Consider the following 15119-nt stretch of genomic DNA (forward strand, 5'->3'; position numbering starts at 1 on the left):
ACCTGCATCCGTTCATGTCCGTTAGGCATTCTGACGGTCGTGGACAATTCCAGCAGGGCAATGCGAGACCTCACATTTCCGGAATCGCTACAGAGTGGCTTCAGGAACACTCTTCTGAGTTTAAATACTTCCGATGGCCTCCAAACTCCACAGACATGAACATTATTGTGCATATCTGGGATACCTTGCAACTTGCTGTTCAGAAGAGTCCATGTGACGTCGTGTTGTGGCACTTCTGCGTGCTCGCAGGGGCCCTGTACGATATTGGGCAGGTGTACCCGTTTATTGGCTCTTCAGAGTATATCCTCACTATTTCTAGACGGTTCAACGGTTCAAATGGTTCAAATGCCTCTGAGCACTATGGGACTTAACATCTGAGGTCATCAGTCCCCTAGAACTTAGTTCAAATGGCTCTGAGCACTATGGGACTTAACTTCTGAGGTCATCAGTCCCCTAGAACTACTTAAACCTAACTAACCTAACTAACATCACTCACATCCATGCCCGACGCAGGATTAGAACCTGCGACCGTAGCAGTTGCGCGGTTTCAGACAGAAGCGCCTAGAACGGCTCGGCCACAGCGGCCGCCGCGGTTCATCGCATCCGGTTTTTAGGGTAATCTACTAACACACTTATTACGTGAGAAAAGAAGGTATAAGGTAACACCCGACAGGAATGTAACACACCTAACGTACACGTGCCACTGGTAAGGCCTTAAGTGACCATAGCTACTAGGCAAGGTACCGTGGTGTGCGCCTATTTGTGACAGGCTACGGTATGTTACGACCTTCCTCTGTGGTGGCGACAGTACCTGCTTCTTCCACTTGGGCACGTACCCGCCGGCGGCTGCGAGGCAGGCGGTGGCCCAGAAGAGGGCGAGCACCAGGAGGCAGCTGCTGCGACTCGCCGGCATGTCTGCGCGAGACTGTCGCTGCCCCCCAGCCGGCGACTGCGCGCCCGCGGCCTAACTGTACCTGGCGGCTGGCACACTTAGCGGGGTCACTGTCCCGGCTGCAGCGCCGGCGGGGTCGGCCAGAATACTGGGACGCAGCCTAGGGCAGGGACACAGCCGGCTGGCGCAGCTACACTAGTCTAAACTACAGCGCGTAATTAGCGGCGCTTTCACATACGTGCAACTACTTTCTTATCCTTAGTGCTCCACTCATACGGAATTGCTCTTGTCAAATTTTAGATATTTTTAGCCTTTTCACCAGGCTTTTGCGTGGGCTGGTGCGACCTAGTGTCATATCCTCTCCTACGCCAACCTCTTCATCTCAGAGCAGCACTCGCGACCTGAATCCTCAACTATTCTCAGAAATTTCTTTTTCGAATTAAGGCCTATGTTTGACACCAATAGACTAGAATGAGATTTTCACTCTGCAGCGGATTGTGCGCGCGAAAGGCAAAGGTCTCGAGTTCGAGTCTCGGCCTGGCACACAGTTTTAATCTGCCAGGAAGTTTCACCAATAGACTAGTTTTATCAGGAATGCTCTTTTTTTAAATTAAAGTTTTCTCGTGATACTACGACCGAGGGAGCGCCAGCACCAGCCATAAGCACTCCGTCTTCAGGCCGCAAGTGGCCCATCGGGACCATCCGACCGCCGTGTCATCCCCAATTGAGGATGGGGATAGGAGGAGCGTGTGGTCTGCACATCACTCTCCCGGTCGTTATGATGGTTTTCTGTGACCGGAGTCGCTCCTCAGTTGGCATCACGAGGCTGAGTGCACCCAGAGAAATGGCAACAGCACATGGCGATCCGGATGGTCACCCATCCAAGTGCCGGCCACGCCCGACAGCGCTTAACTTCGGTTATCTCACGAGAACCGGTGTATCCACTGCGGCAAGGCCGCTGCCTAGCACCAGCCATAGGGGGCCAAAAATTGTGAAGATGGCTTTTACGTAAGCCGAAACCGGTAAATAAATAAATATTACTGCGATCTCGACTGTTGATTTTAAGTTAAATATAGCACCAGATCGCTGCTCTCCATACACTTTGTTTTCTAAACTGAATGCCCTCTTTGCCTGTGCAGACATACTCTTTACGTCCTCCTTGCTTCATCCTTTATACAGAGACGTATTCAGACTACGCAGCTCCCTACGGCGGCGGATTATAAGGGGCGGCAGATTTTAAGGATAATGTGTCTGAGCACTATAGAACTTAATATCTGAGGTCATCAGACCCCTAGAACTTTTTTTTTTTTAAAAAAATACCTTATTAATACAACACAACATATTAATACAATTGAAACAAACAAAAGTTATGACAGAAGTGATTCATGAACAGCAACATTATATTATACACACTAACCCACCACCTTATTTAATTAGTGGGTCCTATTATTATACGTGACAAGCAGCTTATACTAACTGGTTAATGGCACTTGCTATGGACAGGGTTAATCTAACTACTTAAACCTAACTAACCTAAGGACATCACACACATCCTTGCCCGAGGCAGGAATGGAACCTGCGACCGTACCGGTCGCGCGGTTCCAGACTGAAGCGCCTAGAACCGCTCGGCCACAGCGGCCGGCAGGCAGATTTTAAAAGGTGGCTTATAAGCCATTACTGTTTCGTTTCTTGAAAAGAGAATGCGAACGTAAAACACAATGAAATGTATATGAATAACATAAAACGGAAGTAGAAACCTCCTCGCTAAGTAATTTGTATAGTTTGTTGCGTGGAAACCGCGTCCAAGAACTGTTTCCTAATTTGGAGATTGCACTACGAATATTTTTGTCAACCACCGCAACCGACTGAACGGCCGAGCGCCCTTTCTCGCTCCTCAAAAGACTCAACATTTATTATTTGTGGTCATCTATGTCGCAGGATCGAGTCAACAGTCTCGCCGACCTGTCCACGAATTCCGCCGACCAGGGTGGCTGCCCAAACATGGAAAAGAAACCTGGGAATTCCAGGTGTGAGGAGGAAGATGGTGTCAAGAAGCTCCTCATTAATTAATGGTGAGCGGGGGTGCTGCATACGACACTAATGAGTTTTCTTTCCCCTCAGTTGAGTTATACACTAGCCATAGGCAGAAGTTTAACTGCTGTTTTCAAAATCTATAATTTACATGGAATAACAAACATATAATTAACACGTTTTGCAATATTAAGTATTTTAAAATTTGTAATTTATAAAACTCAATAAAATTTAGCGTCAGTGCTATGTTCAAAACGCAGAATTCCCTGAAATGTTATGAAATTCCTGAAATGCCTTGAGGCTTCCCAGATTTTTCCAGGTCAAATGTAGTTCGCTGAGAATTGCAAGTTTTCCAGAAGAATCGCTACCCTGTCTGACATAATACGGCAACTAGACTAAGAAGATGTGATCGACGAATCTGCTACGAAGAAACAGCTCTGCCTAACTTGATGGTCGTGAGTTCACTATGCATGTATTTATTACTCATGTTGTTATTATTGTTATTATGATTAGCAGACAGATTTAAGTTACTTGGTGGTACATTCATGCCGAAATGAAGGGCGTAAGTATTTTTCTCTGTGTAGGGGCGGCGAATAAATAAATTCGCCCCTGCTTTCATGGCTACTTTGTTTCCCAGGTAGCATAATGCGTTAACTTCATCTACTTCGTGATCACCAACTCCGATGTCAAGCTTCACACTATTCTCAGTTCTGCCACTTATCATTACTTTTTCCTTCTTCCGGTTTACTCTCAATCCACATTTTGTATCCATTAGACTGTTCATTCCACTCAGTAGATCTTGTAATTCTTCTCCACTTTCAGTGAGGATAACAATGTCGCTAATGAATCTTATCATTCATATTGATGTGTTGGCAGAAGAGCCAACACCGTGTTGCTAGAGGAGGCCGAAATGCACGCTTTTAAGCTCACGCAGATGGGCGTGAGGTCTGGAACAAGGTAAAGTAATTATCCCATAAAGAAAAGAACGTAGTTCTTGGAATACTTAACTTTAATCCATAATTGGAGAACAACGGTCTGACGGTACATGAATCACAAGATCAATAGCAACTGGTAATGGCGCCTTGCTAGGTCGTAGCAAATGACGTAGCTGAAGGCTATGTTAAACTATCGTCTCGGCAAATGAGAGCGTATTTTGTCAGTGAAACATCGCTAGCAAAGTCGGTTGTACAACTGGGCGAGTGCTAGGAAGTCTCTCTAGACCTGCCGTGTGGCGGCGCTCGGTCTGCAATCACTGATAGTGGCGACACGCGGGTCCGACGTATACTAACGGACCGCGGCCGATTTAAAGGCTACCACCTAGCAAGTGTGGTGTCTGGCGGTGACACCACATTCCTTCCCCGCAAATCGGCGGACGGTTGTGGCATAAGGCTTCCGCCTGCCGTGGGGAGGACCCCATGTTGGCGTATGCGACAAGGTGGGGAGCCTGACAACAGGCGAGGCTGTGCCACCCGCACCCTGCCATTAGGACCGCAGGGAGCTAGGAAACGCCTGAAAACCTGCTCCAGGGTGCAAGCCAACATGCGGTGTATGCGCCCGTAAAGAGACAGGAGGGGCCGAAGAGTCGACCTCCATCGGGGCGGGGCAGCCGACGGGCGAAGACGCCATCTGGTCCGGAGCGGGCAAGAGGTCCATGTCGGAGGATAGCTGGTCACGGGAAGCGATCGGCGGCGCGTGACTCAGGGAGGCGCTTGGCGGCTGCAGCGAAGCGTCCACTGCGGGCGTCGCCGGCGGGAGAACAGGCGGCGGCGGTGGCGGCGCGTCGCCATGGGGCAAAATGGAAGACAGCGTCGGTAACACCTGGGGATGAGGCGAGCCAGTAGATGGGTCCCCAGGGCGCTGACCGGACGGCACCGTCGCTGAAAGCAGACGGGGAGCGGCAGAACCCAGGCGACGACAGAGGCGCAGCTGATTGAGATGCCGACGCACCTCTCCAGAGGCCCCCAAAACCAGATACATCGCGCGGCCGAGGCAGCGAAGAATGCGCCCTGCGAGCCAACGCTGTGAACCTCGATAGTTGCGATAGTATACAACGTCACCTGGAGCAAAAGCAGGTGTCTGCCGCTGCACAGGAACCTGATGCGGCGGATGTAGCAAAGACATCAAGGTCCGATGAGGACGACCGTGGAGCAACTCAGCCGGCGAACGACCATCTCGGTGCTGAGAGCGATACGAGGACAAAAAGAGCAATAACGCATCCTCGCGAGAATGCGACTCTTTCAACTTCAACATCTGTGACTTGAAAGTCCGGACCAATCGTTCAGCGGCACCGTTTGACTGAGGCGAAAACGGCGCGGATGTCAGATGTTGAATACCATTGGCCTTGCAGAATGACTGAAATTCTGTGGACGTGAATTGTGGGCCATTGTCGGAAACAATAGTCTGTGGAAGACCTTCAATACAAAAGATAGCAGATAACGCTTGGACGGTGGCAGATGACGTCGTGGAAGACATCCGGACAACAAAAGGAAAATTACTGAATGAATCTACCACAACCAACCATCGAGCATTCCAGAATGGACCAGCAAAATCGATGTGTAAGCGTTGCCAAGGGGAAGTGGCTGTTGGCCATGCAAAGAATTTCCGCGGTGGTGCGGATTGTTGTTCGGCACACGCCATGCAAGAAGAGCACATATTCGTAATCGCAGCATAGATTCCGAACCAAGTACAGTGCTGACGAGCAAGTTGTTTCGTTCGCACTATACCCCAATGTCCTTGGTGGAGAAGCCGTAAGACAGAGGACTGTAACGAACGTGGGACCACGACCCTGGACTGATCATTATCAGAACGCAACAGCAAAACACCACGTCGAACAAAAAGTCTCTCCTTGTGAGCAAAAAATCGGCGAACCAACGGATCCTCGATCCGTGACTTTGACAAGGGCCATTGAGTAGCAACAAAACGCAAAACGGTAGCAAGGAAGGGGTCTGCAGCTGTGGCTGTAGCTACACGACGAAAATCAATCGGAAATGATTCGACCACGTCATCGGTTTCCGCATCAATGAACATGCAAGCAAGTTCGGAAGAATCGAATGCTCTATCCTCAGCAACAGGCAAACGGGACAACGCATCGGCGTTTCCAAGCTTAGCAGTGGACCGATACAAGATATCGTAGCAGTACTGCGAGAGGAAAAAAGACCAGCGAATGAATTTCTGCGTTGTACATGGAGGTACAGGCTTGTTCGGATGAAAAAGCGATGTCAAAGGTTTGTGGTCTGTGATGATGGTAAAGTGACGACCATACAAGAAATCATGATACTTAGTAACACCAAATACGAGAGCCGAGGCTTCTTTCTCGATCTGTGAATAATTTCTTTGCGCAGACGAGAGCAATTCGAACGCAAAGGCAATAGGGCGATCATGCGATCCATATTTGTGCGCAAGCACAGCACCGATCTCGAAATCCGATGCATCCACCATCAACAAAAGGAGTTTCTGGGGATTGAATGGCGTAAGGCAAGTGGTGGAAAGCAGCGCCGATTTCAACTGGCGAAAGGCGCGTTCGCATTCCGTCGTCCAGACGAACGGAACACCTTTACGGCGTAAGCGATGAAGCGGAGCTGAAATGGAAGAGGCGTGGCGCGCATATCTGTTGTAATAATTAATTTTTCCCAGCACACTCTGTAGCTGCTTCAAATTCTGCGGCGAAGGCAAGTCTTGTATGGCACGGAGGTGCTCTGGACTGGGATGTATGCCTTGGGCATTGATGACATGTCCCAGATAGGGTAAGTCACGATGTGTAAGCGTTGCCAAGGGGAAGTGGCTGTTGGCCATGCAAAGAATTTCCGCGGTGGTGCGGATTGTTGTTCGGCACACGCCATGCAAGAAGAGCACATATTCGTAATCGCAGCATAGATTCCGAACCAAGTACAGTGCTGACGAGCAAGTTGTTTCGTTCGCACTATACCCCAATGTCCTTGGTGGAGAAGCCGTAAGACAGAGGAGCGAAGACCATTTTGTCGCAAGACAACTAATGTTCTGAGATTGGCTAAATGTTCTTCTTCCGTCTTTCCGGAGATCACAATATCGTCCAGATAGTTTGCTGCAGTAGGGACCGACGCACAAAAAGTCTGCAGATATTGCTGAAGCAATGCAGGGGCGGATGCACACCCGAATGGCAGTCTATTGAATCGATACTAACCAAGATGCGTGTTAACCACCAAAACGCGCTGGGATTCGTCGTCCACTGGTATTTGCAAGTACACATCTGCTAGGTCCAATTTCGAAAAATATTTACCCGGGCACAATTTGTCAAAAAGATCTTCCGGGTGGGATAAAGGAAAAGTTGCAATCACTAATTGTGGATTCACTGTTGCCTTGAAGTCCACACAAAGTCTCAATTTTCCGGAAGGTTTTGGCAAAATTACTAAGGGTGAGGCACAGAGAGAAGCCTGCACACGTTCAATTACATCTCGTGATTCCAAATCGTGTAATGTTCTTGCGACCTCATCACGCAATGCGTGGGGAACATTGCGCGCTCTGAAAAATTTTGGTTGTGCGTTTACTCTCAGTTCCAAATGTGCTTTATACTTCTTAGCGCAACCAAGGCAAGTTAAACAACTGAAATAAATCTAAACCAAACAAGTTCACTGCAGAAGAAGAACGAAGGACGTAAAATGACACAAGTTTTGTTAGTCCCTTGTATGTTGCAAGAAGGATGCACTGTCCTAACACAGGGATATTCTGGCCGGAATAGCTAGTTAACATTTGTGGCACGCAACGGACGTGTGCCCAGCTGTTTGTACGTGTCGTGATTGATCAGAGAAACCGCAGCTCCGGTATCGAGCTGGAATGGTTTCACGTGGCCATGAATGTCCACGTCTACAAAAAGTTTATTGTCCTGCTGACGACAAGAGCGACTGTCTCGTGCAACGTGAACCGACACTGGTACAGAATCACTTGCGACTGGACGGGATTTCCGTCGATGTCGACGCACACTTTTTGTGGGATGAACACAGTCACTAATAGAGAGAGTGGCATTGGGCGGAGTGGAATTAAGTACATGAATTTCCATGGGCGAAGGTTCATGAGCCTGAGTATTCTTGGTTCGATTGCTGTGTGAAGCAAAGGGCCTGGAGTGGTTTCTAGTGTCCGATTTAAGCTTTTTCTGGCAAACACTTTGAACATGTCCTTTTTTATTACAGAAAAAGCAAATAGCTTGGCGTGACGGGCAATTCACACACGAATGCCTAGTAGCACACCGAGGGCATGACTTTAGCACTACATTTGCTTGCTTGCACGGCAGACGTAGCGGAGAGCTTGGCGGCAGCTGCGCGGATGGGCGCGAGGGCTGTTTACTGTTCCGTGCAGCGAGCCCGGCGGGCCGGTTAATGTGACACACGGCTGGCGAAGTTTCAAATGATTCCTGAGCAAAGTCAAGTGTGTCTTGCCTATCCAATATGTCCATCACTTGTTGAAGGGAGGGATTGACTAGTTTCAAAATTTGCTCCCGTATACGAACATCAGAAATGTTCTGTGCAATTGCATCACATACCATAGTATCTAAATAAGGGAGTCCACATTCATACTCAAAAGCACAATACCTAGTAAGGCCTTGCAAAGTTGCAACCCACTCCCTATTAGTCTGACCGGCCATACGTTTTGTACGAAAGAACGTATACCGTTTGGCAACTACATTGACTGATTCTTTGAAATATGCATCTAATGCAGACAAAATTTCTTCGTAGGACAGAGTTGCTACATCGCGTTGGGGAAATAATTTCACTATCACACGGTACGTGTGCACCCCGACGGATGCTAACAAAAAAGGCTGCCGCTCGTTACCTTGAATTCTGTAGGCGGCGAGATGGAATCCAAATTGACGTGACCACTCCGTCCAACTTTCTAGTGCAGCATCAAAAGAACGAAAAGGTGGTGCAACAGCATGTTGTGGCTGTGGTAGCGGTGAAGCGGCGGCTGCCGCATCATTTTGCATCGCACGGTGACTCTGGACGAGCTGTCCAAGGGCATCCAATAAGGCCTGCATCTGCTGATTCTGCAAGCGATAAAATTCGGACAGTACATCTAGAGATTGTGGCGAAGCCATGACACAAGTAATTTAGGCAAGATCAATTGGTACAAACGCGATTTAGCTCGTCACCATATGATGTGTTGGCAGAAGAGCCAACACCACGTTGCTAGAGGAGGCCGAAATGCACGCTTTTAAGCTCTCGCAGATGGGCGTGAGGTCTGGAACAAGGTAAAGTAATTATCCTATAAAGAAAAGAACGTAGTTCTTGGAATACTTAACTTTAATCCATAATTGGAGAACAACGGTCTGACGGTACATGCTTCACCATATAAATATCAAATGCTATGGCGCCTTGCTAGGTAGTAGCAAATGACGTAGCTGAAGGCTGTGCTAACTATCGTCTCGGCAAATGAGAGCGTAGTTGTCAGTGTAGCATCGCTAGCAAAGTCTGCTGTACAACTCGGGCGAGTGCTAGTACGTCTCTCTAGACCTGCCGTGTGGCGGCGCTCGGTCTGCAATCACTGACAGTGGCGACACGCGGGTCCGACGTATACTAATGGACTGCGGCCGATTTAAAGGCTACCACCTAGCAAGTGTGGTGTCTGGCGGTGACACCACACATATCCTTTCACCTTGTGTTTTAAACCCACTTTTCGAATCTTTCTTTTATTTCCTCATTTCTTCTTCGCTGTACACATTGAACAATAGGGGCGAAGGACTGCATCCCTGTCTACACCTTTTTTAATAGCAACACTTCGCTCTTGACGATCTGATATTTTGCCATCTCTTCGTTCTTGTACATTTGCGTGCTGAAAAGTAATGTCTCCGAATTTTATATGTGAAAGCTCTTAAAGTTTTGTAAACAAAACAAACGTTATTAACAATCTACATCTTTGTTCTTCATTTCTGCATGTTTCTTAAGCATCGACATAGCTACATTACACATCGCCTTGTTACACTCTACAATTCAGAGCCGTATAGCGGAAGAGGGCTGCAAATATGTAGACACGAATAATAAAGATGTATAATGTTAATATCGATTGTTTTATATTAAAAATCTTAACAGTTTTCACATAAAAAATTCAGAGTTATTACCAGTCAGCATGGACTCGTAGTAACAAAAGTCCATTACAAACGATTAAGCCCGCCGGAGTGGCCGAGCGGTTCTAGGCGCTACAGTCTGGAACCGCGCTGCTGCTACGGTCGCAGGTTCGAATACTGCCTCGGGCACGGATGTGTGTGATGTCCTTAGGTTAGTTAGGTTTAAGTAGGTCTAAGTTCTAGGGGACTGATGACCTCAGAAGTTAAGCCCCATAGTGCTCAGAGCCATTTGAACCATTTTTGAACAAACGATTAAATGCTATCTACGCTAAATTATTCGGTAATACAACAATTCTGTTACAGAGTTACGTAAAACACTTTATGAAACACATGAATAGCATCTCACATTTAGAAGCCAGTTTTCCACGCATTTCAATGTTTATTACGCCACATCCTCTGAACTGTATATCGTATGGTGACTTAATTTTGTAGCCACTTTAAGTGGTACAAGTGGTTACCGCCTGTAAAATGTCTTGGGAATAAAATTAGAGAGAAAGAACTGATAAATTAAATCACCATGCATGAAAAGTAATAAACTTTCCTCCTTTCATTAATTTGTGCACGTGTTTGTGTGTGTGCGTGCGTGTGCATGTCAGTGTCTGACATTCCGTAAAGGTTTAAAATTATGTGAACAATTCATTGTAAGTCCTTAAGTGATCTCGTTCTAAAATACAGATGAATATACACAGTTTATAACTGTAATGCTTACTGTGTTAAATCCTTAACATAGCATTATACCTGCTGGTGGGAACGTTTTGAGAGAATTTTTCGAGTTTGAATTCGGTCAGTAATTACAGGGCTTGCAAAAAATTTAGGAGAAGGTCTAAATTTTGTTGAATCCGCACGTTTCATTAAAGCAAAAACATCTCAGTGTTTTAAAAGATGTTTTTAGACGTCTCAGGCCGGCCGGAGTGGCCGTGTGGTTCTGGGTGCTACAATCTGGAGCCGAGCGACCGCTACGGTCGCAAGTTCGAATCCTGCCTCGGGCATGGATGTGTGTGATGTCCTTAGGTTAGTTAGGTTTAATTAGTTCTAAGTTCTAGGCGACTGATGACCTCAGAAGTTAAGTCGCATAGTGCTCAGAGCCATTTGAATCTTTTAGACGTCTCAATCATGCGTTTAAAAATACTCTAATGCTTTTGCAGGTAATATGTCTTTCCGATTAAAATGTTTTCTTTCTCTAAAACTGTAGGTCTTACAGCTATGAAATTTTTACGGCATAACAATCATAAGTCATAATAGAACCTGGTACCCACGTTAGCCGCCACCATGACTAAAACGTTCGCACCCGGCTCCGTCCGTGAGGAGGCAATAGAGGGTCGCCGCCTTCCTCCATCATCCTCGACCTGCGCAAGTATTCTGCAGTTAGTGTTCTCTCATGCTGGTGTAACTGCGATGCTCGCCTCACTGCCATTTCATAATCTTATGTGCTGTTACCGTCAATAGAGGATTGTAGGTACTACTTTCTTTGGCGACGATGTTGTTCCGCTTCTGCGCTTGTTCCACGGTTATGACTGTTTCATTATGGTTCAGCAGTTTACTCAGCAGCAACAGCAGTTTGAACAGCAACAACGTCAGTTTGAGCAGCAGCAACAAGAACCTTTAGGTTTGCTTCGTCCGTTGGTTAGGAATTCGCACAGTGCCACGGGCCCTCTGCAACTCCCCTTGGCATGCCCATGTGCTCCCCGGCGTTTTCCACTGTTCCAGGAAGCGAACGAAGGTGGGGTCCCGTACCTGCGCCGTCTGCAGCAACATTTCGCAGAAGACCCGTCTTTACAGTCTTCCCTCTTTTCTTGCGTTGTGCCCGAAACATTTAATTTGCTTTGAAATATTATTGCAGCGTTGTCGCTTTCTGAAATGCATGAGTTGTTCAATGCTTATTATCTTAAGCAAACCTGCGATACTGCTTCACCATCGACAAAAGAAACCGGGGCAGTCCTATCAGGCGTGGGTAGCTGACTTCCGCGGTTTAAGTAGGAACTGTATGCTTATTTGTCCTCATTCTCAACATTCTTATGCAGACTCTGTGATACGCAGCGTCGTTGTCCGTTCTGCTCCGGACAGGGAGGTACTTCGCGGTGTTGAATCCTGCCTAGTTGTCAAAGATGGGGTGTCTAGGATACCTGCTTCTCGGATGGCTAGACAACAATTCAAGCAAATCGTATTAATGAGTTTTAATACGAAAAGTATTTATGGAGTGTATGGAGTGTAGCCATGTATGGAAGTGAAACATGGACGATAAATAGTTTAGACAAGAAGAGAGTAGAAGCTACAGAAGAATGCTGAAGATTAGATGGATAGATCACATAACTAATGACAAGGTATTGAATAGAATTGGGGAGAATAGGAGTTTGTGGCACAACTTGACTAGAAGAAGGTATCGTTTCGTAGGACATGTTCTGAGGCATCGAGGGATCACCAATTTAGTACTGGAGGGCTGCGTGGAGGGTAAAAATTGTAGAGGGAGACCAAGAGATGAATACAGATTCAGAAGGATGTAGGTTGCAGTAGGTACTGGGAGATGAAGAAGCTTGCACACGATAGAGTAGCATGGAGAGCTGCATCAAACCAGTCTCAGGACTGAATACCACAACAACAACAATACGAAAAGTACATGACAATACTTAAATTTGTTTTAAAAAGATGTGTTGCAAGCAAAGGGCGACAGACAAAATAAAGAATGTTGTTCAGTACACACAATTCATAAGTCGCTGGTCTCGAAGTGCCTAATCGTGATGCTGCTGTCGAAGGGGCCGTGACCAGTCGGGTGCGGCGCTTATGTCCTCTTCGCATAGAGGCCGCTGTCGTCGCGTTGTCTTCCTGAAGAGGGGCCAGTCAGCGTGCAATTGGTTGACATCTTCATCACAGTCCTCTCTGCTCTCTAGTTTCCGACTGGCGTGCAGGCGCTTGACTTTACGCCGAAACAGTCCCATTACAAAACCCGACAGCAGAGAAGGTTTCAGCTATATGGACGTTCGCTTTCGCAGTAGATGCGTCGTTCACAACACCCTCTTCCTGCTCGTTGGGTTGGTTCCGTTCAGGGTCGGACGGTGCCCCCCACCGATGCAGGTTCCTGTGATGTCCTGACTGTTTCCGTGCGCACGCCCGCAGTCACTGCTCGCACCGGCAGGCACGGTGCGCGACTTCTCACGAACAAGGCCGTGTGTCAGCTGTTTTCCGTAGCTGCCCACACAGCCAGTCCCCTTTCACGGACGTGGAGTTTACGGAAGTCCGTAGTGCTGCACCAGTGCACTACCAGGAGCTCGGCGTTCCCATCGAGATCTGCATTACGCTGCACATACAGCTGCAGCCGTTCCGTTTCCAGGTCACACCATACCCACTGTGTGTCTCGCGAATCGTGAAATCTGTCGCCGCTTGGGGTGCCCCTTCCTGTTCCTCGACCGACCGTCGTTTGGTCGGTTATGGCGACCTGTTCGTGGCCAGTTCACCATCGACTTTGTTTATCAGCATGTCACGAGGGCGATCACGTCCTGGCAGTGGAAAACGTTTTTGGTCTCGACGCATTCACCGTTTTTCGATTTCGCGTTCAAGATTCTGTGCATCTTGTTTCCGTCTGCCGCGAGTTGGGTCTCTCTTTTCGTCACGACTGGGCACCCCGAAGGACTAAGAAGCTCACATTAGCCTTACTCTGTGACCACTACTAAGACACTCACATCAGCCTTAACTCTGTGGCCACTCCCAAAGTTTGTCGTGCTTCGACTATCCCTTTTGCTCTGTGACAGGCTGTCAACGGGGAAATGGACATGCATCATTGAATCAGTTGCTTCCAAACAGTGGGCTCCACCTATGGCCATTATTCGTAAGCCTTTGGGGGCGGTCCGTTTGGGGCAGGAGGGATTATGTCCACCATCAATGCCCACTCGATAGTAGACTGACACCCCGTTCCACGCATTGACGAAATTCTCGCGATGTTGGCGGACAGTGAGTGATTTTAGAAGACTCAACAGACGCATACTTGCAGCTTCGTCTCGATTGTTCTTCTGAACAAATTATGCTCGTTAACACTCCCTGCTGTTTATACCAATATAAGTGCCCACCTTTCGGCATCGAAAATGCCTCCACCATTTTTAAGAGCTTTTTGGGACAGTTAACACTGGGTGTAACCTGCTGTGCAAACTATCAGCATGATGGCATTGACACCGGTCCCTCACAGCAGGGCTGTCTAACCTTCCTATCCAGATCAGAAAAATGCAAGAGTCGGGCCTTAAGTGCAATTTGCAAAAGCCGTAGTTTTCCAGTCGGAAATCGAGTATCTCTGACGCCTCCTTTCGAATGACGGTGTCGGGCCTATGAAGAAGCACGTGGCCGTGACTGCCAAACTGCCTTCACCACAGCACCTGAAGGAACTCCAGACGTTTATTTGTGAAGTCCGGTTACTATTCATAATTTGTCCCCAGTGCCGTGGTTAATCATTTATCCACTCAGCAGCTTGGTTAGGAAAGATGTTCCTTTCGTTTGGTCGGCAGACTGCGTCAATGCATTCACCAGCATGAAGTCACTGTTCACATCATCGCCATGCCTTGGTAATTCTACGCTAGGCTTGTCCTTTCTACAGACCTGTCCACGTAAGATGGTTGGAACAGTCTTCGTTCACAAAAATGTTGATGCTGTTGAACAGACTATATAGTATGCTTCCGAGACGTCGACAGCTGCTCAACGCAAATATTCTGAAATCGAAAAGGAAACTTTTGCGATGGTGTACGCAGCCTGGAACTTATATTTGCACGTGGGACCCAACCAAGGGCTTCAACAAAGCTGACGTTGTCTGTTTTCAAATCGATGATTGTTTGCAGCAAGTGGTGGATCAAGTTGCAGTAACGACCTACGGCATAGCACATGCCACCTGTCAGGATCCAGTGCCCTGTCTGGTGGTTCAGTTTATGTGGATTGGTTGGCCTGAGCATTTGCCACCAAGGTGTCTGGTCCATTCTGAAACTATGTCTTCCTCCGTCATCAGCTGACAGGTCATGGAAGGCACGCTCCTCCTTAGCAGTGACTCCAATGATATCTGCATGATTGTCCCTCCAGTCGCGCAAACTTGCGTAGTTGCTCTCCTCGTGGCATGACCCATATGAAGGTCCTTGC

The 15119-nt window shown here is 47.7% G+C and overlaps 1 protein-coding gene and 1 pseudogene across 1 annotated transcript in view; both read right to left on the reverse strand.

The window, feature by feature from the left end:
* LOC124717275 (delta-like protein 1) overlaps window positions 1-924 on the reverse strand; it is a 93496-nt gene extending 92572 nt beyond the window's left edge. Inside the window, exon 1 of the mRNA XM_047244089.1 lies at window positions 812-924. Within this exon, the coding sequence (XP_047100045.1) occupies window positions 812-913 (102 nt within the window). The 5' untranslated portion in view covers window positions 914-924. The remainder of the gene's footprint in view (window positions 1-811) is intronic.
* Window positions 925-1737: 813 nt separating this feature from the next.
* Window positions 1738-1855, reverse strand: LOC124717578 (annotated as a pseudogene).
* Window positions 1856-15119: the final 13264 nt, after the last annotated feature.

Source organism: Schistocerca piceifrons, chromosome 9 (assembly GCF_021461385.2).
Source record: "Schistocerca piceifrons isolate TAMUIC-IGC-003096 chromosome 9, iqSchPice1.1, whole genome shotgun sequence".
Taxonomy (NCBI): Eukaryota; Metazoa; Arthropoda; class Insecta; order Orthoptera; family Acrididae; genus Schistocerca; species Schistocerca piceifrons.